General features: G+C 49.1%; 11 protein-coding genes across 11 annotated transcripts; 5 read left to right on the top strand and 6 right to left on the bottom strand.

The window, feature by feature from the left end:
• Nucleotides 1-1,416: 1,416 nt before the first annotated feature.
• On the bottom strand, nt 1,417-3,073 carry T310_1509 (uncharacterized protein; the record flags this gene model as incomplete). Its single annotated transcript, XM_013475638.1, has 2 exons — nt 1,417-2,342; nt 2,407-3,073. The coding sequence occupies 2 exons, from the start codon at nt 3,071-3,073 to the stop codon at nt 1,417-1,419; spliced, it is 1,593 nt and encodes a 530-aa protein (XP_013331092.1).
• Nucleotides 3,074-5,061: 1,988 nt separating this feature from the next.
• Nucleotides 5,062-5,979, bottom strand: T310_1508 (short-chain dehydrogenase; the record flags this gene model as incomplete). Its single annotated transcript, XM_013475637.1, has 4 exons — nt 5,062-5,247; nt 5,308-5,464; nt 5,511-5,618; nt 5,675-5,979. The coding sequence occupies 4 exons, from the start codon at nt 5,977-5,979 to the stop codon at nt 5,062-5,064; spliced, it is 756 nt and encodes a 251-aa protein (XP_013331091.1).
• A 480-nt stretch (nt 5,980-6,459) lies between these two features.
• T310_1507 (uncharacterized protein) lies at nt 6,460-7,747 on the bottom strand (the record flags this gene model as incomplete). The annotated part of the gene is made up of 6 exons (XM_013475636.1): nt 6,460-6,671; nt 6,751-6,903; nt 6,971-7,135; nt 7,193-7,343; nt 7,412-7,617; nt 7,705-7,747. 6 exons carry the CDS (start codon nt 7,745-7,747, stop codon nt 6,460-6,462), a joined length of 930 nt encoding a protein of 309 aa, XP_013331090.1.
• A 416-nt stretch (nt 7,748-8,163) lies between these two features.
• Nucleotides 8,164-9,286, bottom strand: T310_1506 (uncharacterized protein; the record flags this gene model as incomplete). Its single annotated transcript, XM_013475635.1, has 3 exons — nt 8,164-8,434; nt 8,514-8,801; nt 8,832-9,286. 3 exons carry the CDS (start codon nt 9,284-9,286, stop codon nt 8,164-8,166), a joined length of 1,014 nt encoding a protein of 337 aa, XP_013331089.1.
• A 2,019-nt stretch (nt 9,287-11,305) lies between these two features.
• On the top strand, nt 11,306-12,852 carry T310_1505 (Dihydroorotate dehydrogenase (NAD(+)); the record flags this gene model as incomplete). Its single annotated transcript, XM_013475634.1, has 2 exons — nt 11,306-11,758; nt 11,827-12,852. 2 exons carry the CDS (start codon nt 11,306-11,308, stop codon nt 12,850-12,852), a joined length of 1,479 nt encoding a protein of 492 aa, XP_013331088.1.
• Nucleotides 12,853-13,165: 313 nt separating this feature from the next.
• Nucleotides 13,166-14,014, bottom strand: T310_1504 (Triose-phosphate isomerase; the record flags this gene model as incomplete). Its single annotated transcript, XM_013475633.1, has 1 exon — nt 13,166-14,014. The coding sequence occupies one exon, from the start codon at nt 14,012-14,014 to the stop codon at nt 13,166-13,168; it is 849 nt and encodes a 282-aa protein (XP_013331087.1).
• Nucleotides 14,015-15,799: 1,785 nt separating this feature from the next.
• Nucleotides 15,800-16,291, top strand: T310_1503 (Galactose-6-phosphate isomerase; the record flags this gene model as incomplete). Its single annotated transcript, XM_013475632.1, has 1 exon — nt 15,800-16,291. One exon carries the CDS (start codon nt 15,800-15,802, stop codon nt 16,289-16,291), a length of 492 nt encoding a protein of 163 aa, XP_013331086.1.
• A 1,398-nt stretch (nt 16,292-17,689) lies between these two features.
• On the top strand, nt 17,690-18,701 carry T310_1502 (U-box domain protein; the record flags this gene model as incomplete). Its single annotated transcript, XM_013475631.1, has 3 exons — nt 17,690-17,772; nt 17,856-18,393; nt 18,468-18,701. The coding sequence occupies 3 exons, from the start codon at nt 17,690-17,692 to the stop codon at nt 18,699-18,701; spliced, it is 855 nt and encodes a 284-aa protein (XP_013331085.1).
• Nucleotides 18,702-19,631: 930 nt separating this feature from the next.
• Nucleotides 19,632-20,324, top strand: T310_1501 (uncharacterized protein; the record flags this gene model as incomplete). Its single annotated transcript, XM_013475630.1, has 3 exons — nt 19,632-19,769; nt 20,005-20,082; nt 20,205-20,324. The coding sequence occupies 3 exons, from the start codon at nt 19,632-19,634 to the stop codon at nt 20,322-20,324; spliced, it is 336 nt and encodes a 111-aa protein (XP_013331084.1).
• A 486-nt stretch (nt 20,325-20,810) lies between these two features.
• On the bottom strand, nt 20,811-23,018 carry T310_1500 (Tyrosyl-DNA phosphodiesterase; the record flags this gene model as incomplete). The annotated part of the gene is made up of 4 exons (XM_013475629.1): nt 20,811-21,644; nt 21,730-22,150; nt 22,203-22,315; nt 22,473-23,018. 4 exons carry the CDS (start codon nt 23,016-23,018, stop codon nt 20,811-20,813), a joined length of 1,914 nt encoding a protein of 637 aa, XP_013331083.1.
• A 383-nt stretch (nt 23,019-23,401) lies between these two features.
• T310_1499 (uncharacterized protein) lies at nt 23,402-26,615 on the top strand (the record flags this gene model as incomplete). Its single annotated transcript, XM_013475628.1, has 5 exons — nt 23,402-23,887; nt 23,942-24,506; nt 24,555-24,579; nt 24,677-25,246; nt 25,304-26,615. 5 exons carry the CDS (start codon nt 23,402-23,404, stop codon nt 26,613-26,615), a joined length of 2,958 nt encoding a protein of 985 aa, XP_013331082.1.
• Nucleotides 26,616-26,923: the final 308 nt, after the last annotated feature.

The following is a 26,923-nucleotide window of genomic DNA, read 5'->3' as shown; positions in this document are numbered from 1 at the left end:
TCTCGATACAGCCGCGGATCTTATCTTAGCTCAACGGTGTCCAAGTTTAATCGACGTGGGGAGACGAGGAGGATTTATTAACGGCGGCTAGGACCTTGACAGCCGATGCATGCGGGTACGACGAAGAAAATCCGAGCACTCCCGTCTGGATCCACGAAGGCCAGGCAACTTAAGATGCTGAGCAGCCCTGTGGGGACCCGGCGGAGTGGAAGGGCGCCTGCCAGTAGATAGGCTGGAACGGTCTGGGGAAAGCGATCAAGGCGGTTGATGACGTTTGCGATGGATGCAAGGCGGAGGAGTGCCCGACGCGATGCAATCGTATGGTGTCTGCCACAAAAAAAAGACCAGACACGGTCAAAGAAACTAGCTGATTGGCAAAAACGTCTCTCAGATTGTCTTAAATGACGGTCACGATGGAGGCAAGGCGATGATGGAAGGAAGAGCAGTGATGCGTCCGTAGGGAAAACTCGGGATCCATCCAGCCGGAGAGCCGGAGACCAGGCCAGGCCACCAATCACGCCAGACGCTTTTATCATCGGTCACAGGGCCATCGCGGCGGTTGGCATTCTCGCTATTGTCGACTCTTTCTTCCCCGCACGGTCGTTATTGTTAATGTGATATACTCTTATGTATTCAGATCTTGTTACTGCATATGCAGATGTGCACCAATACTGTACTATGCATATCATTCCATCCTGTGATTGCATCCAGGATATCGGGCGTCTTGGCGCATTAGTGCGTATCTAACGCTGGGAAATCCTTCCAGAAGGGTATCAAGGTCCATAGACTTACAAGGATTTTCCGTACGTATGAGTAATCGGCACCGTCGAAGAGGACTTAGATGGTATGTACGATAGTATGTATGTACGATCCAATCTCATCTGGGGACAGTGGGCTTTGTGGCGGGCCTGAAGCGAAGGAATCGAGTAGGTCCGGATGCAAGTCTTCATGTGTACAAAGTCTAAACACGGCATGCCAGACATCTATCAAACGATGATGGCAGGAGAAAGGGAGGACCAAAGATGATATCGAATTCGGAATACTAATTACGTATGTCGTAGATCTTCGTGCGGAAATACCGCCCTAGTAGTTGATCTGATAAGATTGCCCAAAAAAATTTCCCATGTTAATACGCGCAGATATAATTACAATGTTGAATTGTTTGTCTTTTGATTTTCTTCTAGACCTAGTTTCAGTGACGATCTCGAAATTGAACTCTTGAAGTAACCATACCTGGCTCTCCGGTCTCAACGCAACAAATGATTGCCTCCCAGAAAGGTAAAAATAAGCAATTAAATTAAAGATGATAAGCCCTCAGGTCAGATACAATAAAAGAAGTTATAGATACTTTTTTTTGCACACAAAAAAAAAATTCCTTGCGCTGCGGTAAACACATGGATCGAGCTGTCAGCACTCCTAGACCGGTTTTAAGAATTGGGTTATGATCTCAATTATTTCCTTCAACGACCTTTTCCCACTTCCTGGGTCATTCCCATATACGCCATACCCTTGACTGGAAAGAGCATCCAAAAGGGCCACCGCAACGGGGGTTGAAAGAACCCCGTTTTCAAATCCGTGCATTACGAAGATGCGGTGTCGTTCGGGCAGACCCAGGCGAGCTTCGATCTGAATCAGCATATGCATGCTCTCGTGAAAGAGAGCTTGTAACCGCAATTCCCGGCTTGGGTCCATAGTATTAACTGCGAAAGTCGGAAACGACCCTGGCAACGTTGGTGAGACACATGTATCCAGATCCTGCAAGATGCGTGCAAATATGGCGTGATAGACCCCGACAAGGCAAATATAACAGTTTATAAGGACAAGTATCGTGGATATGTCCACATTATTGGGACCACTTCGCGGCTCGTAGCCGTCAGCTCGTGCATCTTGTGGGTGTAATGGGACAATGGTTGCTCTTTGACTTGACCCACACTCATCAAAAGATAACGGAAAAGACGCATGGTGCTGAGGATAATCCTGATTGAATTCTTGAGCTGCATTTGACATCTGAGGAGCAGCCGTCTTCGTCGTATCCGACGCAGGGAAAGCCTGAGATGGAGATTGGAAGACTCTCGTGCGGGTAGAGAGTGTGAGAAAGTGTATAAATTGCTCCGAAAATCTCCGCGCAGTCCGTACTGCAGAATCCAGAGCAGTCGAGCTGTCGTAGTTCGCGTCGTAGTTCGCCGTGGACATCGCTGGCTTTGAAGACTGCAGCACTGCGAGTTCCTGGGAAACAATCCGTTGGCACTCCATTAACCGGAGATTCAATTCAAAGAATTTTCCACAACAGTCATGCTCCAGAATTTGCTTATCGTCATACATGTTGGTTGAACATGGTTTATCTGCGAAAAACATGTCAGTTTTTCATTCCACAGCACCGAACTCCAAGCACTGTCCAAGACTTACTAGTTCCATATTCAACGTGATGCATACCACTGTTTTGAATTTTTTCACGAGAGTCTGCAAGGTTCTCCCATCCCTGTGAATGGGAGGGAAGGTTGGAACTCGAATAAGGTGTCTGATGTTCACGCTCTGCATCCGAGGATGGAGGCGTGATTAGCCCCGAAAAGAGAGCTATGTTCACGCCCCCCAAATCGAGGCTCTGCTGAGAGTCTTCATCAAGGATGTAATCAGGCTTTGCGGGGGTGTTCGATGGATCTATCAACATCCTCTGCATCGACGAAGGTCCAGTAGAGACTTCTTGGTCCGGGGTATTCCATAAATCACTGCCCACAAAGGATGAAGATTTCTCAGACTTTTGTCCAGGTAATTTAGAGGAGCAACCCGTTGCCTCCGGTCCGTTCAGGGAATCGCGAACCTTGGTCCCTGCTGCTACAGCTGGCTTGACTCTCTGCTTTGACCGCTTCGGGATGGAACGGTTGACAGTTGAAGTGATCATGCAAACCACGCCTGCTTTGCAACAGCGCCTACACGGCATGAGGTAGGGCCTCCAAACGTCCCTTTCGCACCGTACTTTTTGCATTCGACATCGATCACAAGCAAAGCGACGAGGTTGCTGAACCACGTCAAAACGCTGACTCCCGTCTTGCACGCTTTGTCGGTTCTCAGCCATGGCGAAACACCGGCCTGGTCGTCCCCGCAATATCGGTACGCAATGAGTCGTCGTCGTAACCCTAGAATGTACATACAGCTGCTGCGTAGCCGAGACCCCACAGCCAAATTATGAAACCCTGATTCAGATGCACAGCGTTCCTGGTTCTAGGTCAAACGTGGCCCTGTAAAAAGATACTTGATGTCTGGACGAATAGGTTGTATTCACGCAAAGGAGCAAAAAAAGTTTCGACTTTAGCTATTCGAGCTATCACATTTCCTTCTCGCCAGATGGGGACTTTACAGTTTTCTATGCCTTTCATGAAGACCCGTCAGTGCTGCAGTTAGCCCAGTAATGGGACAATCTTCGACCTCTTTTTCGTGCCGAACCCATCATAAGTCGTAATGCAATGTTTATCACCTTCCGACAAGGATCGTAGCGGCTAAGCCCGCATCCCATTTGTCATAGAAGGGATTGAAAATGCATAGGACGACCCTGAGGATGTGTATGCAGGAGAGTCCAAGCTCTAAGATCCACACCAGGGGTCTGCCAACTGCGTGATACATTCAGGAGAGGCTCCACGAATAAGCTTAAGCTTAATGCAATGCGGATTCATATCTGACGTCAAGCCATTCATGCACACAAGTTTGGATGCTGACAATGTCCTCAGCATTGGCTAGCTGAGTGGCTAAATCATTTCGCGGAATAGGTACCGTGCAGGAGGTAGCTGCGGTCCACAGACTATTTCATGTCTATGCAGATATCCTGTGAAGAACTTGACCCAATGAAATTATTCGTCAAAGATGAAATCGGCAGGAAAAGGTATGACGACAAAAGAATAGAGTTGATGCATGTATCCGTCAAGTAGCCTATCAAAGATGGTCATGTGAGATTTTTATCGTCAGAAGATAGATACCTCCTGTTCTGAGATCTGCATAGATCCCTGTTTAAAAAAATGAGACGATCGAGAAATTCAATGTTGATTTCGCCAAATTTTCCACACCAGGGAAAGCTCGTGACGCTTGAATTGACACATGCGTGATGTGAAACACACGCCACTATAGACAGTTAACTGTATTTTATCTACTCTCCGATGCAGGAGAGAGTCTTCTTTTCTTTGTTGGTTTGATGGGTGCTAGCACAAACGCATTCGTACATGTACGAAGATGCTGAAGCTGTCTATTCGAAGAGGGGGACGAGAACTCTTGATAGTGTGGTTGGTCTATAACTCATGTCCTTACTTTGTCAGTGAAACGTGAACTGGACCAATTGCATCTGGAAGGCTCACCGCCTAAGATTTGTCAAGACTTCGTAACGTCAACCACGCTACCTAGTCGAGAATTGAATCTGTGACACCAGAGTGTCTTTGAAGAAAGCCATGTTGCCGGGATAGTAAAGAGGATCGGGCTGACGGGGTTTGCAAGATAGTAATAGTTTGTGTTTCCTTGTGAAGCATTCATGGAGGGTCCTGGAAAGAGCATTCGTGATGTGAAGATCGGAAGGTATCTTCTTCTCTCAGACAATTCTTTTCTGATCCTTGACATGGGTCCTTCCTTCCCCAGACGGCGCGTCCCGTGCTCAACATGTGATTCCTGCTGCACGAATGACAGAGACTCGATAGTCTGGACGCCTTGGGCACTCAGTTCTATCCATCCTACCTTCCGATTGGGGCTCTTTGCTTCAAGACAGATCAATTGGAGCATGACTCTATCTATCGTGTCACTTTGGTAGAAAGGCTTGCGCAATGCCCGCCAAGTAACACAGATCTTAGGTGGAGGTGTGGTTCGTGCCTGAGTGGTAGGGGTCTGCTCCTGAAAAAACATCCTTACTACCTAATCTAATAAACTGGATCTGAGTTTCAATCTCAAGTTTCAATTTTAAAGGCAAAGACTTCTATCTCCACAGGTTGATTTTCAGGCACCGTTCGTACTATTTATCATCAAGAAAGAACAAACAGCTTTCTAAGGTATTCTTTCCAGAAAATCGTGTTGAAGAGAGTTTTCTCTGATCTACCATGGGATGATGCCTCCCCTATACTCGTTCTGACCCGGCTGGGGTGTCCAAGTAGGAACGTTGATGTTGAAGAAACGGCCATTGTCATTCGCCGAGGCGTTGTGCAGGATCTCCAAGACAGCCTTTGCCCCAGTTCCTGCTGGCAGGTCTGCCGCTGTAGAGCAGAGATCGGTTTGCAGCCACTAGTCGAGTGGACTGGGATTAGTCACTCACATATCTTGTTTTCTAGTTGGAATACTTACTCCGGGGTTCGCGAGAATGAAGATCAGTCCTTCTTTGCCGAATTCGAGGGCATATTGCACGGTGAGCATGTTCAAGGCTGTCTTTGAGATTTTGTATGCCGGAGCTGCCTGATTAGTGTATTGGGAAGCCAGAGCAATGGATCCCATAGACGAAGAACTGGTGATGTGAGAAAATGATTACTTTGGGGGAAAACAAGCCTTACATGTTGAGCACTTTTCTCTCCTTCCCGTTACGCAACAATGGCAGAAACGCCCTCGTCACGAGATGGACGCTGTTGACGTTGGCACAGAAAGTGGGCACAAGATCATTCCTGCAGTCGATGTAAGTCATAAACAACGTTGTCTTAAAACAGACGGACAGACATACATCTCGGTGATACCACCCAGAGTCTCATTCATGATGCCAGCATTGTTGATCAGGATATCCAACCCCTTCCCCGTAATCTCCTCGACCTGGGCCACCGCCTGTCGGATGCTGTCCTCCTCCATGATATTCATCCCGACCACGAACAGACGGTCCTTATTGTCCTGCTTGAGTTTCCGCAGATCCGGGCTTTCCTCTCGACACGTGGCGATGACCTGGAAGATCTTCTCTGGTGATTCATCCAGGAGGACCTTCACCAACGCTAATCCGAGACCGCACGAAGCACCGGTGATTAGGTAGGATGCCATTTTGGGGGAAGTATTTTTATTAAGTAATAAGGAATATGGTGTTTTCTTCGTTATCTGGAACATTGGAATTGAGGAGGGAATTGGAGAACGTTGGGTTTGGATTGACTGAGTAGCTTTTTGACGTCACAGTGAAGGTATGCTTGAGTATCCGGATCGCACGCAGTGGAAAGTATATCTCCAAACTTAAGGTTGTTGTTGGTGGCGAGAATCTTGTTAGAACAGTTTTGATTGTATTTGTAGTTCTAGACAGATTCGATGTCGATGTCCTGGATGTCCTGAAATGCAATCGCCATCCTTAGGGTTCGTTCTTGGTTTTTGCCGAATAATGCGAGAACCTTTCGTCTTTCCACGCCCTTACGTTATGTCGAGAAAATATTGACTTTATTCTCCTTATAATCCAAGTAAAGTTTGGTGATTTAAATGCTTTTCACCAGATATATCCTATACCAACTGCCTTTTTTTTCATTGATCATCTCCAGATCAATTCACAGACTGCAACCCGAGGTGCGGGAGCAACCTGTCGCGAATAAAATCCTCCACAGAGTGCAATTTGACGCCGAGCGCAAGAACGTTCTCATCCGGTATCTCCTTCCCCGGATACATGCCAACGCGGTTGTAGAGCTGAAACATAATGTCTCGATCCGGAACCCCGGTAGTTGGGATGACTGTATATATCGTGCGCTTGCCGGAGACTTGAAGCGTTGAGAGGGGCGAAAACATGTCAATATGCAGATCTTATTCTTCGAGTAGAGTCGAGGGGAAACGACTTACTTTTCTCAATCGCTGACGTGATGTCCGTAGGTGCTACCCTCGCGTTTGAAGCGTAAAGGTAGCTATGCAGAAGCTTTTCTCGCTTCGAGTCCCAATTATCGAAGATGGCTTTGACGATTGCCGCCAGGTCCTTTTCAACGTACAACATGGCCACTGAAATGGTGTGCTTCGTCAGTCAATTGTCCCTTTGAAACACGCAAGGAGAATGACTCGTACGTACACTTTGTCTCCGGCAAAATGATCGGCTGCCGGAATTCGATTACATCTTTCTCACTGTCATACTGCACATGGCTTCTGAAAACCATGTTCTCGTAAAAGTTGCCCGTGTAGACAAACGTAGCTGGCAACCCCGTCTCGCGGATATAGTCGTCGACATGGTGCTTTCCTGGACTTCTGTCAGCACCAGTTGACATCATCCCATTTGCCTTTTGACAAGACTCACCCTCATAGATCCGAGAGACCAACTGACCGGCTGACAATTTCGCAGAACTCGGCAGGGTGCTCCATACGAAACATTGGACTCCTTCTTCGAGGGCGGCTTTGGCCAGGTTCTTCCCCTGCTGCTCCTCGCTGCCAGGATCGTCCTTGATTTTCTATGTCTTCATTTAGTGTCATTCCAAACTTTGCCTTGTTGTTCAACGATGGGAGGTGCTATTAGTACCGTATCGTAGAAGTTCGTCACTCCAAACACTCCCCAGCATCCACGTAGAGCAGGTGGGAGATCCGAAGGGGCCGTGAGATCAGCTTTGACGATTTCAGCGCCCAATTGGGCCAGCTTCTTCGCGGGTTCCGAGTCCGGGTTGCGCGTCAGAGCCCGCACGCGATATAGTTCGGGGAATTGGAGGAGAAGCTTGGCAACCGAGCCACCTATTTATTTCTTGTGGTTAGAAAAAAAAGAATTTCTGAGCTTCCTGAATAGTTAGTTTGATTACAAGGAAGCTGGACGCAACGCACCTTGGTTGCCAGTGGCGCCCGTCACAGCGATTAATCTAGCCATGATTGGGATGCAGTTCTTTTATCAGTCTTGCGCTTGTCTTCTGTTATTTACTCGATGTTTGGAAAGACAAAAGAATTATATTGGTTTCCTATATATACTATTGAATCCATTCTAGAAGTGGGTGATCTTTGTCAGCACCAGATGCAGCGGCGGAAGTATTCCGTCGGTTAAAAGTTGAAGCAAGTTACTTGCAGATCTTCAGAACCTTTTTGGGATAGAATCATAATTATTATTAATACTCTATAAAATCGCCGCAAGTGGCTCAGAATAGGCATTAGCTTCCAGACGCACGTTTCAACGTCACATCGTTCTAGCTGCATGCATAACCTAGGTCACTCATATTGCGTACGTGCATGAAGATCCGATCTCCCATAGACGTGCGGGCATGAGACTCCAAGTGAACCAGAGAAAGCTCTTCACAGCGAGTCCTCAATCTTGCAATCGTCCTCCTTTTGGCACACTGCAGTGCGTCCCAGATTCTTAGCTATAGGACCGGTGGGTCCACTGACAAAGGCGCACTCGATGTCCAAGATGCAGTATTGTCGCGGGTCGGTGTCGGGATACTGTTCATCTCCCCAATAGCCCAACCATTTCAGCCAGTCTGCACCCTCTGACGCTTGCTCTTCGCCGCCGGTAGACTTGCCGCCGGCTGAGCTGAAGGTCTGGGTGCTGTTGTCAAACCAGAATCTAAACATGTTGAAGAGAAGAAAAAAGTCAGTCAGACTTGAATCTACATTGTCAGCTGGCCGAGTGGCCACTATCTTACCCTCGATAGTTCTGCGTAACATCCCAGAAAGGTCCCTTGTCCGTCGTGTCATGAAGCAGGCCGAATGGCAAGTCGTAATCCTGCTGGCCGGCGGTTGCGTAGTTCGCATGGGTCCCAACAGCGACGTAGGTTGTTGCACGACCGTCCGTTTGCTCGAGAGCCGAGTAGTTATACGCTCTTCCGCCATCGTGTGCGGAGAGATAGATGTATGCAGGAGTTCCATTGAAGTATCGCACCATGGTGTGCTCCCAGTCACCGACGTGGTTACCATAGGTTTTGTTCAGGAAGCTGCGAGATCATCAGCTGTCGTTGTCTAACATGCTTGGGGATGGAGGTTCTTCGTACTCGTTGCCATGGTTGTAAGAGTAGAAATAAAAGTAAAACACGTCAACGGTGCCGTTGCCTTTGTCGACGGCGATCAGAGTCGCCGGGGCTTTGGAGTACCCATTGCTGTCCGGCTTGTTGTCCGTAGACAGCAGCCACGCAGGGTTGTCGAAAACGTTGTCCTTGGAAGTGAGATATACATCGTTGGAAGGATACGTATCCAGATTCTTCACCGTCGCACTTCCGGCCGGTCCAAGAACGGTGGAGTTGGCCTCGGGGATGGTATTCTGGAGATGGGTCGAGATGTCGGACGGCCACCACGACTCCCCGCTGTAGAGATGCGTGTAGGGAGCGTACTTCAACGCATAATCCGGAATCGGTTCGGATCGTACCAGTGCGCTGCCGGCCAGCATGGCGAGCAAAGAGAGGGAGACGGACAAAGCCCTCATAGCTACCAGAGGCATTCAACTGAGAAGCTGGCTATCCTGGAGAGTGATCGTAGCTTCTCGCAAGTGCGACTGCTGTACGAACGGTCCTCCGGCACATTGCAACAGTCGAGATATATATGCATTTGCCTCTTATCAAGACGTGCGGTCCGAAGTGGAAGCTCGAAATCCACAAGTTGGAGCTCATGGCAGATCGGCAGTGATCGACCGGTCAAAACAACCTGCTACATGGGTTTCTGCCCCTGTTAGGGTAACGGTAGGATTTCCAAGGAATTTTAGGCGATCACGCCAGATACAACGCTGCGGAGTGAATCTTTGTTTAGCTCGATCCACTCAGCGAAGATCGCCAGCTGCTGTCGAACCGGACGGGCTGGAAGCATGGCCCCGTCAAGCCGGCCCCAACCGGAAAATTCTTTGGCCCCTGAGACTGTTTAAGTACTCTGTATATACTGATAAAATCTCCTAAAGAATTAATGACGCGCAATCTTGCCAGATGTGCACTGAGTTCCGTCAATCCAGATTGCATCAGACATTCAAGTGCTCCACATAGTATAGCTAGTGGCAGTTACGTAGTTCTTAAAGGGGGCAGAGTATATGCGATGTATCTGGGTAGCTCTGTCAAGGTCTGTACCCTCATTAATCAGGGGGAATCTATGTCAATAATACATGCTTGTCTACTAGTAAATAGTGCACTCTGTCACAAACTTTTACTGATCAATCTCGAATCATTCCGCTCCATGTTGTCAGGGGATGCTTGCTAGACCTTCATCCTGGTTCTTGATCATGCACCGTGTGACCGATAGAGAAGGACTGACAGGGATACTGCCGAGGTGCTATGCCGGGGCTTATTGACTATTCTATTCAATGACGCGGCTTCTTAACGCACGTTAACAAGACCAGAATCAGCCTTGGAGGCCCCACACCAGCTAATAATCAGATAATCTAAGCTACAAGCATCCAGATCTAGCTCTCTTTTCACCAGACAGATGAACTTTGCTCAAGAAGGAATAATAATAATTATTGTTGGGCAGCAGGTTCAAAATCTCCAATCTAGCTGTGTCCACTGGATTTTCTCTATGAAACATCTTCCATCCGTACCATAGCGTTCAAGGCTGAGACTGCTTGCGAAAGGTATTTTTCAGATAGCCTAACGCAAGTCATAATAAGTATGCAAACCATTTTTCACATTCAACTGGAGATAGAGGAAATCTTGGCAATATATTTGCGATGCTTGTGACTGATCAGATTATCTGCAATTGCATTCGACAAATGCATCTCTCAGACTTGTGAGGCTTGGCTGGCAAGTATCACACTAAAGTAATTCTCTCTTATGAGCGATAAAGACGCCCAAGGCGTTCCATGTTGCATTGCTGGCATGGCTGAGCAGTGCTACTCCCACAGCAAGCAAGTTTGGCGAATACGAGCCTTTCCCCGATGAGGCAGTTACGACTCACGTGCCGTTTCAAGCCAAGCCAAATTCCCTCAAATCGCTTAAAAATGCATCTGAGGCATGGCAGAGGAATCGAAGGGGAGTGCGCAATTCACTGCTGTAGTTTGATTGTTGAAGATCGAAAAGTCCCCTTAAATTTAGCCTCACCGCTCGATACGTCACTGTTCCAGTTCTGCCGGCAGAAAAAATATCACCGCCTTTGAAAGCCCGCGTCAAGGGAAGAGCGGCAGCAACAGAAGCGCTTCAATTGCCGGAACCTCTCTTCGTGGATGGACGTTGAGATGTCCAATGTGAGCAGCTGAGTTTGTGTCCTGGTTCTTGGGCGGTGCTTTTTAAGGCTAATTGGATTGATATCTGTAAGTAATGCGTCTTAGACAGTCATGGGTTCAGAGTTCTGCTTCAATTGCGTTTGCCCCTCGTGAAGGTTTCGGTTGAACGACTGGATACATCTACATAACCTGTACGGAGTACATACATGCCGTGCTGACACTCTTCTTTCTTCTAACAGATCGTTTAACTATAAATTTATCCGATGTTTCTCTAGCGACTCAATTTATTATATTTAAATCGCCATGACCGCAAGCTCTGCTCGCTTCGTTTTCCGGCCGCTCCCTCTGAACCCGAGATCTCCCGCACTGGCATTTCCCCGCCGCTGCCATCGGCCGTACCTCCTGCAACAGCTGCAGCGCAGTTCTCTGCCACGAACAAGCGTAAGAAATGCTTCGACTGCAGAGACGTCCAGCGAACAACCCATCAGGACGAAGACGACGGGTAATAATAATAGCTTCAGAAAAGCCCTCTTCCGCACGTCGCTAGCCATCGTCATCGTGGGGGGATACTTCTATCTCACGGATACCAGAGCCAGTGTACACCGATACGTTGTGGTCCCGCTCATCCGGTGGATTTATCCAGATGCTGAGGATGCACATCATGCTGGAGTGGCTGCTCTCAAGAAGTTATACAATTTAGGGCTTCATCCCCGGGAGCGGGACGGTCCTGACCAGGATGGCAGCTTGTCAACTGAGGTATTATTTTCCTGTCATGCAGACGACTGCTAGGACTGTCTTGCTCAGAAGCTTTTTCTTTTTATCAGGTCTTCGGATACACTCTTTCCAATCCAATTGGAATCTCAGGTGGCCTAGACAAGCACGCCGACATCCCTGATCCTCTGTTCGCGTTGGGCCCGGCTATTGTCGAAGTGGGAGGAACGACGCCGTTGCCCCAGGAAGGAAATCCAAAGCCTCGTGTGTTCAGACTTCCTTCGCAGTCTGCCATGATAAACCGGTATGGTCTCAATTCCCTGGGAGCCGACCACATGGCTGCTGTACTGAAAGAGCGTGTTCGCGCCTTTGCCTACGCCAATGGCTTTGGTCTTCATGACATTGCGGAAGAGCGCGTGTTGAATGGCGAGGCGGGTGTTCCCCCGGGAAGTCTGAAAGAGGGCAAACTCCTGGCGGTCCAGATCGCGAAAAACAAGATCACTCCCGAGTCAGACATCGAAGCCGTGACGCGGGACTATGTATATTGCGTTGAGCGGTTGGGCAAGTATGCAGACATTCTGGTGGTCAATGTCTCCAGTCCGAACACTCCTGGCCTGCGCGATCTGCAGGCTACAGCGCCGCTCACAGCGATCCTGAAGGGCGTCGTAGACGCAGCCAAGAAGACCGATCGCAAGACAAAGCCGTACGTGATGGTGAAAGTGAGCCCGGACGAAGACTCGGGCGAGCAGGTTGCAGGAATTTGCCACGCGGTGCGCGAGTCGGGAGTCGACGGAGTCATCGTGGGAAACACGACGAACCGCCGACCGGATCCGCTGCCAAAGGGATTCGTTCTCCCCCCGAGTGAACAGGATGTCCTCAAGGAGACGGGCGGGTACTCCGGCCCTCAGCTGTTCGACCGCACTGTGGCCCTCGTAGCGCGGTATCGTGCCATGCTTGACAGTCAGGAGGGACCCAAGGTGATCTTTGCCTCTGGCGGTATCACCAACGGGAAACAGGCGCAAGCTGTCCTTGATGCGGGTGCCTCTGTCGCAATGATGTACACCGCTGTTGTGTACGGTGGAGTTGGGACCGTCACGCGAGTCAAGAATGAATTGCGTGCGGAAAAGGAACAAAAATAGACGAGAGAATCTCTCGATAAATATGAACAGTTAGTTGGTGCTTTTTTTCTCTCTTGAATGATAGAAGAAGAAATATACACAGCGTTCCAGTGAATAGATGGTGGTAAGCGATAATGATAATTGAAGCATTCGAAAGGGCGTGTAACTTCTTTAATTGAATTGAGCCAGCGGATCACATAATTGATGCATTCATGATATCCTTATGCACTCTAAAGATAACTCACTACATACTGTTTATATCATTATTATGTCTCCAAAATGCCGCCTTCGTCTTTGGGCAAATGCATGCAGTTGGATTTTATTATGTCATCCTTCAGAGGCTCTCTTCGACCTCTCTCACAACTTTCCTAACGCCCTCGATTTCGTGGGCGAATCTGCCCAGGAACATTCCGTCCACGGCTTTACCAAGGCCTCCTTTGCCCCAAAGACCGGGGCCTGCGCTGCCGCCATATAGAACCTTGACGTCACCTTCCCGTTTCCCGATGACGGCCCGAATGCCGTCTACGACGGCAGAGATGTGGTCCACGCCGGCTGGGGCGGGTTTGCCGATCGCCCATACGGGTTCATATGCAAAGATCACCGGTGCATCTGCCGGAATGGCGTCCAACACTGCGCGGACCTGGACCTCACATTCGCGAACGGCGAGGCCAATAGCTTCAGATGCCACTGGGCCCGGAGGACTCACTTCTCCGATACACACAAGCGGTATTAAGCCTTGTGCAGAGACTGCAGCGGCCTTTTTGGCAGTCTGCTCGTCCGTTTCCCCGAAGATCGAACGCCGCTCGGCGTGGCCCAACTCGACGATGGATACGCCCACCTCACGGAGTGCGAGTGGTGAGACCTCACCGGTATAGGCGCCCAGCGGTTCCCAGAAGGAGTCCTGGGCTCCCAACAAGAATAGCGGCGGCTGGTTGGGATCATTGGCATCCGGAAGATTCGATTGCCAATCCCGAATGATCTCCGCGCTTGGGTAGACGGTGAGGAAGTCGGGGATCAGGGCGAGGAGGATCTTGGATCGGTTCTTCGGGACGACGATTTCGTTCTTTGGGTCAAGCAGGCCGCGCAGGTAGTTCAGGGTGCGGGACGGGGTAAAGTACATCTTCAGAGAGATGAGGAGGAGCTTTTGGGGGAGTTTCGGATACGCCCCTTTGTTTGTCGCCATTTTTTTTCTAAAATTCCTTCCTCTTTGATCCGTTCCTATACTTGCTGCGCCTCGAAATCGCTCCGTTTTAGTAACTGACTAGCTCGTCAACCAGGTTTCTCTCCCGCGATTACCTTCTATCTATGTCGCCGAGTCTTTGGTAAAATGACTCGAACCCCTAACTGGCGCTTTGTCCGGGGGAATTGCGGGATAATCACTTCAAGAACGCGGGAAGGAAGTACGAAGATAGTCACCCCAATACACCTACCTAGTACGTAGAGGGCTCGAACTGGCCGCGATGCTGTACCCCGCGATGATGTCACCCTATCCTGCTGTTGAATGGATGTGGGAAAACGTGATGTCTACCGTTGAAAGAAAACGATTGACTAGCGTCGCACCGCTACCAGGCCATGCAGCGTCGGGGGAGGAAAGTGAAGGAGAGAGCAGGGATGTCGGGCAGGAGTGCTCCGTATGCTGTACAGCCCGCTTTTGTGGGCGGACGACCGTAGTCCGGGGAAGGAGCGGAGGACGGCGCTTATCGATAAGCAGATGGAGGGGTTGGAGGCTAGAAACGATACCTCGCGTAGAGGGGGTGTATTTCATGTACCACCCCGGTATTAGAATGAATACCTGTGAGAACTGCACCCGCGAACAGAGTATACTGATGGTCATTCTGCTTCTAGAATATTATTTTATTTTGGTCTGGAGAGGAAGCATCGGCGGTCGGGCCGTGTCTGCGAAGCGGCAAGCCACGCCGTCCGACCATAATCGGAGAATCGCCGGAGTGGCGCCGAGAAGATGAATCGCCTCCGTGAAGCTCAAGCCGATTGCTCTCTCGCAGTAGTTGCCTGCGATTCTGATTCTGATTCTGATTATTTTTGCCGCTCGGGGACAAGGAGACACACCGGTAACAGTATTACAATCGGCCCTTCGCATACCCTACAGGGATTGTCGATGGGGCTAATTACGGGATTGCAATGCGACCCAGGAAATGCCCCCCGGCGGCTCGCCGACCCACGGAAGATCCACATTGAGCATCCCGGCCGGAAGGCACGCAGGGCCTCGAGGCACCAAGGACCCTGAATTCATCAGGATTCAGGATAGAAGCAGGAATACTTACAGTTTTACTGGCAATATTACAGGGCATTCTCAGGTAACCGCATTAGTATGTAGTTTATTACCTACTTCCTGTTACGTCCTCTCCGGACCAGGAGCAGAGCATGCGGAGTACAAAACGGCCTCTCCACCAACCCACGTCTTTGCATGCTCCCAAATTGCACTTTGGTTCTATCCTACCAGCAGCAGATTAATGACTCAGCATCTCTCGAGTCCTAAAAGACCCGACATGGTGGGGACGAGTTGCGGGCAGCCAAGTATCGGCCGCTGCACGACAGCGATCTATGACGACACCGCGGGGCACTGGACCCAGCAGTCATCTCCCGCATGCGCTCTCATTCACGGACGGCTGCATACAGGGGACAGGCCTCTGTCGTGGTGGAGGTTTACAGGACGAGCATGCACCGCCAGGAGCAATCTATGTGTGGCGTTTGAACCATCACAGCAAATCATGCCGTAGACTTTTGTCGGATCCACGGCTTGCGCTCTCCACAACTGCGAACCTGGGGCAAGGGTTCAGGAGGGGTATAGTTATATAAACGTGGAGCAGCGCTCTCAAAATGAATTCTTTTTTTTTCTCTTCCACAATCTCCTCGGTGAGATACAGTCGGAAAGTCATATTGTACATATCCTCATTAAATTCGACTATTTTTACCTTCGTTTCCTCCGTTTCCTACCACCTCCATCACCATGGCCGCCGACCTGAAGCCCCTCCGCATTGTCATGGCCTGTGACGATGCTGGTCACGACTACAAGGAGACCATCAAGGCCGTGCTCGAGAAGAGCCCTCTGGTCGAGTCCGTGACCGACGTCGGCGTCAACTCGACCTCCGACAAGACTGCCTACCCTCACCCCGCCGTGCAGGGCGCCAAACTCATCGCCGAAGGCAAGGCGGACCGCGGCCTGTTCATCTGCGGCACTGGCCTCGGAGTTGCCATCTCCGCCAACAAGGTTCCCGGCATTCGCGCCGTGACCGCCCACGACCCCTTCTCCGTCGAGCGCTCCATCCTCAGCAACAACGCTCAGGTCCTCTGCTTCGGCCAGCGCGTCATTGGCATTGAGCTCGCCAAGAAGCTCGCCCTCGACTGGCTCACCTACCGCTTCGACCCCAAGAGCGCCTCCGCCGCCAAGGTCCAGGCCATCTGCGACTACGAGAAGCAGCTGCTGGCCGGCGGCCAGTAAATCCAGTCCTCGAAGCCTGTTCCCGACCTCCGAACTCGTCATTCCGGCTTTGCGATATGTCCCAGCGACGTCGTTTTGTCAGATTGCGGAGGAAAAAGGGGGTCGCTTTGAATACAATGTCTTGACAGTGGCTTGTCAGGACTCCCCGCGCTTACGCGGAATTGCCATTTCAGTGTGACGGGCATCGATTGATGCCTCGAGTGATTTTTGAGCAAATGATACCACAATTTGCGCGTTATTGGAAGCATGCAAAAGGGGGCGAGTTGATCTTGCCCTGTCGCGCTTTTTACAGCCATTTCCTATGTCTTGTGATGGATAGCTTTGTACCCCTTATTGAATATCTTGGGGGTGTCAATAGAGATAGACAAAATCTGAAAGGAATCAAGGAATACATATTCGTCATGGATTCTCTTCTTTTTCAGACGAAAGCTCTTCTATGACATAGACTTTAATCCTATTAATATTAGGGAGACCTCACGGTTGTACTCATACATTGCCGAGACTGGCATCCAATGCGAACCAGAAAGCTGCGTGGCTCGCTCTTAAAACTCGTATTTGAGACCTGGAGAAGCAGACGGGACCAAGAATTTTCCCGCTGGATATTGGTTCCTGTACCATAGCACCTTCTCTTGTCTTTCATCCCATATACTTAGGCCTGTCTCGGTCACGTGCAAAGTACACCAGACATCTAGCATCCCCATCTTGGCCCAGGTACGTAGAATGACAATAGATTCCAGATTTGGCTTCTGCTTAGGCACCCGTGCATTTTCTCGTATTTACGTGGAATCCCAGGCAGGCATCCGGCAATGTGCAGGGTGGTCTTTTGTTCTGCTGAGATTAGTCAGGTGTTGGCAGGGCTTTTTTTAAAATCGGCCTGCCGCCCACGATTCCGTGGAGGTCTACGCCCTTCGATAGGTGGCGGCTGCGCCGCTGTCGGAGCCAAGATGGATAACACACACGCGATCATTAACTGTTAACATGGAGGGTCCTCATCCGTAAGGATACCATTTCGATTCTCTGTCGTGGTGGTTACCTTGCATTTCTGGGTACCATTAATGTGCGCAAAGGGAGCGCCTGATTGTGCATTAACATCCTCTTGCTCGCCGGTTGCAACAATAATACAACGTTTCCGAGATTCGATCAAATAAGCACTACCCACTAGTCGATAATTTTGTCCATGACATGCGCCTTTGAGAACCGCGTACCTGAATCTTCCAGAGCCTCATCCCAGATTTGACGTCATCCAGCACCCTCACGAGGCTCTGATTCAGCCAATCTTTGCGCGCTTTCATAAATTCAGACTCGCCTTCCGATCTCCCACTGCTCGAATTAGCTGATCTACTCCGGAGATCCCCCACAGTTACTAGCGTGAACCCTGTCTAGGCCTCGATTCCAGCAATGTCGTTTGAACTCAAGGAGAAGGGCAACCAGCTCTTCAAGGAGGGGGACTTTGCCGGTGCGGAGGATATGTTTTCTCAGGCGTGAGTTCGACCACTCCCTCTCCCACCTCGAAGCCTGCTTCCAAAATTAACAGTGGATCTAACAATGCGTTGTTTTGTTACAGCATTCAGAGGAACCCCAAAGAGCCCAGCTTCTTTACGAACCGCGCAGTCTCTCGACTGAAATTGGAGAAATGGGCCGGCGCGGAACATGACGCTCGCACCGCCATCCAACTCTACGGTCCCAAGAACCCCGCCAGCCTAAAGAGCGCCTTCTACTTGGCTCAGGCGTTGCTGGAACTCCAGCGACCGCAGGAAGCATACGATGTCGCAATCGATGCCTACAGAGCGAGTCTTGCCGCGAAGAGCCCGCAGACAGAAAATCTCTCGAGGATAGTGCTCCGGGCGAAGCAGCAGATCTGGGCTGCCAAAGAGACCGCGCGGTTACGGGAAATGAACGACACCCTGGCCAGCGTTGAGCAGCTGATCGAAGCGGAGCTGAACAAGGAGTTGGGCGAGCTGCAGGCGAAACTGGAGAGGGGCGAGATCGGTGAGATCGGATTCAACGAGGATCAGAAGGCTCTCAAAGAAGAGGCGAACAAGAAGATCCAGAATGTGCGGGAAGCATTTCGCATCGCTACCAATGGCGAAGTCCAGGAACGAGTAAGTCTCTTCTTCTTCGAAACCTGCGTCTTTTTTTGACGGGTTTTTGATTGCTAATAGCTGTTGTCGCTTAGGTTGTTCCGGATTATCTCATCGATGGCATCTCCTTTGAGGTCATGCACGACCCTGTGATCACGCCTTCCGGCCACAGCTTTGATCGCGTCAACATCGTGAGGCACATCGAGCGTGCCGGTGTCGACCCGATAACTCGCGTGCCCATGACTGTCGACGACTTACGACCGAATTACGCACTCAAAGAAGCCTGCGAAGACTTCCTCAACAAGAATGGCTGGGCTGTGGATTGGTGAAAATAGGGATGATGACTCTTGAATTGGCTTTTTTTTTCACTGCATATTTCCCTCCTGGATAGATTTTTTCTATCAATCCTTGCTTCCTGAGTGTGTCACTCGGCATGAATCTGGAACAGGATATATGATTTCCTCATGTATATTTGTTCTACTGCTGTCACTCTCATCATACCCATTTCTTCACATAGCATTGGGTTGTGGCGTTTTGTGGTCAATTTGGTGACCACTATATCTTGTGTATATAGCTCTTTTTTTTGTTGAATTTGTAGGCCGAAGGAGAGTCGGCCAGTGTTGTTTCCACTGTGATTTTTGCATCTGGGCATCCGTGCTCCTCAATGATGATGATATGCACTTTATCCATTATTATTATTGTGACTTCTCAGCCTTTCCGAGAGTTACCTATCTTTCCTTACTACTAAAAAACAGTGTTTTATCTAACACCCAACCAGATATCTGTTGGGGTTAATATATTTCTCTGCCCAGTCAACAAGTGTCCGCTGGTTCCGGATGCGTGGGCTACCCCTCCTTCCTCCCCCACCATCCGGCGGGATCGAGCTAAAATATTACGTCGATTAAATGATCCCCGCGGCTGAATAACTAGATTTTCCCCAGGTGTCCTTTTTTTTTGCCTCCTTTCTTCCTTCTTGCTTCTATTTTGAAAGTTTCTGCTCGGAAGTGTGCTATATATTCAATCCTTGGTGAGTTTCTGTTTCCCTTTTGAATGCAATTGGAGAGAGAGAAAGAACGCTTCGTGTTCTTAAGGAGATCGGACGAAAGCTCTCTCTGTTTGCGGGACGGACACTTTGCCCCTCCTTTTCGTCCCATGACAACACATGGTGTTTTTGAAGCAGATACTAACTGGTTTTTTTATCGCCACCAGCAGGTACCCCTTTTTTAGCTGAGGTCGAATATATATACGTATAGAACACCATGGCTCCCAAGGACGAGGATGTCTACAATGATGCCTTGAAGGCCTCTGGCGACGAGGCCCTTGCCAAGGCGTTCCTGAAAGCCTTCAAGGAATCCTCGACACTTAAGACGGAACCCTCGCTTAATGAGAAGCAGCAGGTGCGTAAGACAAATTTTCATTCTTCGCACAGGTCAACATCTGTTACCTATCTCAGCTGAGGGTCAGATACTCGTCGTTGGGGGTTGCTGGAACGGCCGGTCTTCGATCCCATGCTGAATATAGGACGAGATCATACTAGACTGTTGACTTTTTCACACATTGTCTTGGTTTTGTTTCATTTATAACCAGTATTGGACGAGAAATGCTAACTAAACGTTTTTTTTTATTGCACAGCTCTACGGTCTCTTTAAGCAGGCCCTCCAGAACCCGCCGTTCAGTGAGGTCAAGAAACCGTCGGTCTTGCAACCTTGGGTATGCATACTCCTTCCTTGCCAAACAATTCTGCCTTTCGCCTCCCCTTCCTCGTTCCGTGGTCTAGCGCACAAGAGAGCGTTGGCGCATTGAAGCTAACAATGTACCCTTCACTATTACAGGAAAGCGGCAAGTGGAACGCTTGGAAGAAGGTTGTCGACGACGGAATCACTCCCACAGAAGCGCAAAAGAAGTACATCGAGCTTGTTGAAGAGCTCAAGGCCAAGTATGGAACCAACTAAGAGCTTGGGAAAGCAGCTGGTTCTGTGAAAGATGCAAGACCTTTTTTTTTTCGTTTTCTTTCGGCTACAGGAGGAGAAGGATAATCAATGAAGAGATGTGATGCGAAACGACAATTGTCTCCATTGTACGAAAGTATCTAGTACAGGTATATATGCACAACTACATCTAATACCATGTTGGTTGAGACCTGTCTGGCTGTAAAGATAATCCCTGTCGGTGTTCAGGTGGGAGTTAAGCGATCTGGCTGTGTCAGCCGGCAACTATCCAGGACAATGGAAGTGATGGAGACTCCTTAAACGCTAACAGGTTGAAAGATTAATTACAATGGAATTAGATGGTTGGATATTATTAGGATATCAGTGGTTGATTGATTGTTCTTTCGAGACAAGAGAAGCAGGAACGTTAGTTAAATTGTTCCTTTATTAACACTGACTCGCTTTCTTGATTCTCATTTTTTGTCACCATGTTTTTCACTTGGTCTATGTTTATCCTTCCCAAGTCTGCCCCAGCCAGTCAGGCTCCGAATAGGTTGCTGTCGCACACCAAGGCATGTCATTTGGAGCGTAGGGTGTCAATGGCAGATCATAAGGCATTCGAAAGCCAACAATAACGGAAGGAGATTTGTCTTTTCTTCTTCCTTCCTGTTTCTCCTCAGAGGCAACTGACTTTGGAAGATCGCTCTTGAAACAGGGTACCATCTCAACCCTTTGACGATCATCTGAAGACTCATCGTCTCCGCAAGATACGTGAGTGTTGTTAGCTTTCGCGAACAGACGCGGCCACACGATTACTCCAATCTCCCAGCTGCAAATTCGGACTTCCCCGTTCGCGTTAGGTGCAGCTCCCCAAGCCTGTGTTGAGAGGTTTGCAGAGGTCAGCATTGCCCAATCGATGCGATCCATCTTCTCCGCGTCCGAAAAGCGGATGTAGGTCTTGATGTGCGGCGCTGCCCTTCGACGGCCTGCCTCTTGTTTCGGTACGCGAGTCTCGGCCGGAGTCTCGCGTATCTGGCCCGTTCTGCTCGTAGGCATAGGATCACCGGTGGGATCTTCCCTGTCTCCTGCCCACTGGCAAAGATACGGACGCATGTATTGGAGCTGTTTCTGCTGTGTCGCGCTCTGTAATTTCATATGAATCGAACCACCAGAGCCGTAGCCATTAAGAGATCTGCGAATTTCATCAGGAGTAGGAAAGATAATGGAGTATTTGGGACGACTGCGATTGCCAGGAGAAGACAGAACCGACGCTGGGCACAAGGAATCAAACAGAACTTCCCTCAGCCATTTATCAGTCTGACCCAGAGAAGCAATTGATGATATCTAGCTATCCGCGTTAGTTTTCGGCTTAAGGTTGAGTCAATAAAACCATCGAGATTAGAAAGGATCATGGGATAACTCTTCGAACCTGAATGACAACATGAGGCTTGCGAGACGGCTCCCTGACCCTCTCCGTCTGCTCCAGCGGTATCTGTCGCAGAATGTCTTTCAATGCCGGCCAGCCCCAGAATGCTGCCTTTTTGGAATCCATGTTGTTGATTCTCTGTTTCGAAGGAACACTGGCCACCAACGCTGCGCGAATTGCGCTGAAGTCATATTTTTTGAGCTGTTTTACCAGAGAACCAGTCTTCTTATCACCATAAGCCTCAAGGTATGCTAGTAGGTCTCTTTTGAACCTCTCCCCAGTGCCAACCGCTGCGGATGCAACGCCAGGAGTGCCTTGAGTGCCTGGAGTGATCGACATCAAAGGCAGCAACGGGGATTGCCAGACAGCCTGACACATGTTTGCCCAGTCTCCGGGGATCATGTTCGCAGTGTGAATGACGACCCTGTAAGCTCGTTAGATGAATGCATTGATCGGTTTGTCCTGAATTGGCCTACTGTGCAAGATCGTCGTGTCGTAGCATAATCATCATCTTCGAATGGTGCGTCCCGAAGGGTTCCGGCATGTAAGCTGTTATAGCCTCTACGTTTGGGTAGCGAGCACATGCTTCCTGAACCGTAGTTAGTAAGACATCAGATGATAGCTTGTCCGGCAGGGAAGGAGGGGCGGAAGAATAGAGTCAGGGATGTACTATGTGGAAATAGTTTTCAGGCAGTTACCGACTTTCTAAAGCAACTGTCGTTCTTGATGACTCTACTTCAACTTACATCAACTGCGATTCGGTTTGGAGCTTCCTTTTTCCAGGATCCATGCACAATCTTGACCTGCACGAGGTTCCTCACATCTTCGTCGAACTGGCTCATCAAAAAATCGACATCGAAGAGGTAATTAAATTGCCAACATTCACGGATCATCGGATCCCCCAAGATGTCTCGTAGCTTGACTGTGTCGACATTATTCCCAGAGGACGCAGGCAAGTCCCGAATGTGAGTGAGCTTAATGGGGGACGGGATAATTGTCGGGAGTTGATCATTGCCCACAGCCTTGTTTTTCTCACAAATCTTTGATTCACGGTTGGCCACAGAGATATTGTCAACGACTGTCTTCTTCTGTGGTTTCAAATGTAGAGATTGCGTTTGCGAAGATCGTGGTGGAGGAGTTATGGACCTGCTTAGTGATTTCAAGGGTCTTCCATTATACTCGGTGAATCCGGTTGGACGACCTGCACTCTCCTTCTCAGGATCTTCCACACGACCCTCAGTGTGTAACACATTTTCAGGCGACACTTTCAGTCGCTTTGATGGACGGTCCATGTTGTGGCAGTGCCTGGATAGTAGTATGTTTCAGCGGTGACACGGGCGGCTTAAGGGCGGGCGGTTACCTAACGCGCTTGCCAAACGTGCATCACCACCCGTTCTTGCCCAAAACCATTGGCTGCCAGTGCCTGTTACTTCTGTATGTCTCCCTGCGCCGCGAACTGTCAGACCAATCGTGTCTCCAACACATCCGCCCCAGGCAGACTCGCGGCGGCAATGCGCAGCTCTCTAACAATGGCTTCGAGTCCGCTTGAAGTCGCCATGGGGGCAGTTAGGCTTTTAATCGGGCATGAAGTAGAGCAAGCCTGGTTTTTAATCTGCTTTCCAGGCGGGCTTCCCACCTGTATTGGCTCAATTCTCCATTGTTCAGGAATTGCATGATGCCCTTCTTCAAGAAATTGAGAGCCAAAGCAGGCAATTTCAAGGCCAGCTCCAAAAGAGAGTACAAGACTCTCCACTCTAATCACGATGCATTATTAACGCAAGATGCAACTGTCTCTGACAGCTCGTGCTCGAAGTCATCCAATCCACCAAGCTTTGACCCTTCTGAGACGAAATGGATTGTTGTTCGCTCTACCAACGCGGCATTTCAGGAAGCATGGGATATGCATTGGCAAGAACTTACAGAGGAGGAAAGGATCGCTTGGAGTCGTGACCGTGCGGAAATCAGCCCGTTGAAAGTTCAGAAGACGGTCGAGAGTCTGGATAAATCCCACAAAGAGCGAGCCATTACGCGACAATGGGCAGATAAAACCCTTCGATTCCTTCGCGCTGTGGAGACATTGATGGCAGGCGCTGCAATTGGTATCCAGCAATATCCGGATGTCAGCTCGATAGTGGTAGGAGTCATTAGAGTTATTATCAACGTGCGTTTTACTTTGCCTTCGATAGTGTTATTTAAGCTATACTAACTGGAAAAGGCTGCTGTGAGGTATTTCGAATATTATGAGAAACTCACGGTGATGCTCGAGCGGCTCTCGAATGATCTTGAAGTCTTTGATCTGTACTCGAAGAGGAGTAGATGTGAACCTTTGCTGCATAAAACTCTTGTTGCAGTATACGGAGACATACTCGCATTCTGTCGACATGCCAGACGCGTCTTCGTCAATGACCAGGGGAAAGAAAAGTCACAAGGTGCTCTCTTGGTATTTTTGAAAGTTCAATGGGCTCCTTTCGAAGAGCAATTTGGCCGTATAAAGTCGGACCTTGAATATCACATACGAAATCTGGACAAAATCACTTCCGCAATAACTCTAACTTCTACCCTGGATATTCAGGAAGAGATGAACAGGAGGCGCTCGCTGGAACGTAAAAATGAAAGAGGAAATTTTCTCCGATGGATTTCTGAAGAAGACAGCGAAGAGATTCATGTCGAAGCCCGTAGGAAACGGCATGCAGATACCGGGGCATGGCTCTTTTCCAATGACAAGTTCGAGAAGTGGTTGTCAGCCGATAACTCAAATCATCTCTGGTGTTTCGGACGTGGTATGTCGTTTCATTCTTCGTGGACGAGCAGTTCTAACCTTTTTTTAGCCGGAATTGGAAAGAGTATCCTGGCGTAAGTTCCTGCTTAGATGGCTTCTGCTTTCCCAGGCGGACCTCCCACCTACATTACGTCGGTGTTCTGCCTTTCTAACTTAAGTAATTTTCAACAGATCTATGGTCATCGATCATCTCGTGGAACTCAGTACACAACAGAATTTCGCAGTAGTATTTGCTTACTTGAAGGGAGAAGATACAGACATGCAGCGTCTACCTGCACGAGTGGTATCCATGTTCATAAAACAACTGTGTCGAAAGATGCCAGCACTTCCAGATGAGGTCTTGGATTTCTATCACAAATTTACTCGAGATGCACGACAACCTCTCTTTGAAGACCTCACGAGTCTTTTTGTCCAATGCACACGCCATCTCAAGAAGGTCTTTATGGTACTGGACGGCCTGGACGAATGCCCTGAGGAGTACCGGAGACCAATTCTGGAATTTATATGCACAGTTGGCACCCCAGGCATGAACATGCAGGCTTTTGTGACTAGTCGATGGGAACGTGACATCTACCACATCTTCTCTCAACAGAGTGTAGCGAGGCTGGAAATACAGCCAGCGCATGTGGAGGAGGATATCTCTAAAGTCGTGAGACATAAAGTGGAAACAGACTTGTGGAAAATCAGCCCAGATCTTCAACAGGAAGTTATACATACCCTTACAAAAAAATCTGGGGGAATGTAATGTCTCATTTTGAACTTTCTTCTGTGGAAATATGACTGATGTGTGATATCCAGGTTTTTGTGGGTTGATTTACAATTGAAAGACCTGCACCAAGTCCCTGAAGCTGATATTAAAAGACAGCTTGCGATGCTACCCACGGGTTTGCAGGCTACCTATGTGCGTGTGTTTCAGAAGATGAGCATGCTGCCCAAAACAAGCAGATCACTTGCGCAGAAGTGCTTTCTTTGGGCGTTCCACACAAAAAAGCTTCTTAACTCCGGCCAGTTTCTCGACGCGGTTTCATTGGAAAATAAAATCCAGTATTGCGCCGGAGACCAGCTGCCGGAATATTCCATCCAAGACATTAAGGAGGTTACCTTTAATCTGCTACAAATATATGCATTTGGGCTGCTCCGTGTGCGGCCTATTCACTTCTCCGTGCAGGAATTTTTCATGAATTTCAAGTCTGCCAATATACCTCAAGAGTGTCGAGACTTCTTTCCAACACAAGAAGAGGCGAACGCTCAGCTGGCTATATTGTGTCTTCAGCATCTACTTGTAGAGGCGCCCCCAGCTGAACCTTTGGATTCAATATTGTTCTACTGTGCCTCATTCTTCGATAGTCACATCAGAAGCTTGACCACGATACCACAGACCCTGATGGATTTGCTTGATCGTTTGTTTCGGAAAGAAGCACATCAACTTGTCAGGATTCTGGCACTGCGGTGGCCAACTTCGCATCACAAATATCCAGATGTCGATTGCCCTGGAAATCCCCGATCAGTTGATCCCAACTTTTTCCTGAGGTGCACTAAGCTCGACACTGTGCCACAGATCTGGTCTAGATATTCAGATCCAGAGTCCCATCAGTATCCACAGGATTACCTCCACTTAGCTGCTCTGACAGGATTGGAGGACATTGTCAGAGTCATTATCTCTCAAGACAATGTCGATATCAACCGCGTGGACGCTGGTGGTTTTACTGCTCTGCATGGTGCAATCGAAATGGGTGAATGTGGGGTAATTCGCCTACTGCTTGATTCAGGAGCCGATTGGTACTTGGATAGCAGTCAAGAGTATGGGTCTCCAATTCAGTTGGCAGTGATGAGAGGGAATCCGAAAGTGATCAACTGCTTCGTTGAACGAAAAGACATATTCAACTTAGCAGTTTTTATCCGCTCTATGGACAAGGACAATCCAAAGGCCGTCACAACTCTTCTCGACTGCGGTGCGGATGTTAATCAGCTTGATGAGACCGGTCATAGCCCGCTTGAAGTCGCCATCGAAGCAGGATTCGTCGAAACTGCTCAGCTTTTAATCAGTCACGGTGCAAAGGCCAACATCTCGAAAGCATCCGAAGGAACTACTCTCGGTACGGCGATATGAGGTTCAGAAACTGGCCCCCTGAGCGTGCCCATGATATAGTTTTTTATATCCTTCTCATGGGGCATCCTACGTATATTCCGCCAGCATCTAGGAACGAAGCGATCTTACCTGTTAAACCAGCATTCATTTGAGATAATGAAGGGAAGGGATGAACTAATATTGAACATGGCATGGAAATCGGCTTATATATAGAGAGAGCCATTCTGGTTTCTCACGATTCTGGTCCCCATTCAGTCTTGTCAAGATAGTTTTTCAAGAAATAGACCACATCCATCGTCTTTTGTGAACATATTCCTTTACTCGCCATA

Source organism: Rasamsonia emersonii (genome assembly GCF_000968595.1).
Source record: "Rasamsonia emersonii CBS 393.64 chromosome Unknown ctg1118621759991, whole genome shotgun sequence".
In the NCBI taxonomy this organism is placed as follows: Eukaryota; Fungi; Ascomycota; class Eurotiomycetes; order Eurotiales; family Trichocomaceae; genus Rasamsonia; species Rasamsonia emersonii.
The sequence above is the reverse complement of the archived record's forward strand: the minus strand, read 5'-3'. Positions and strand labels throughout refer to the sequence as shown.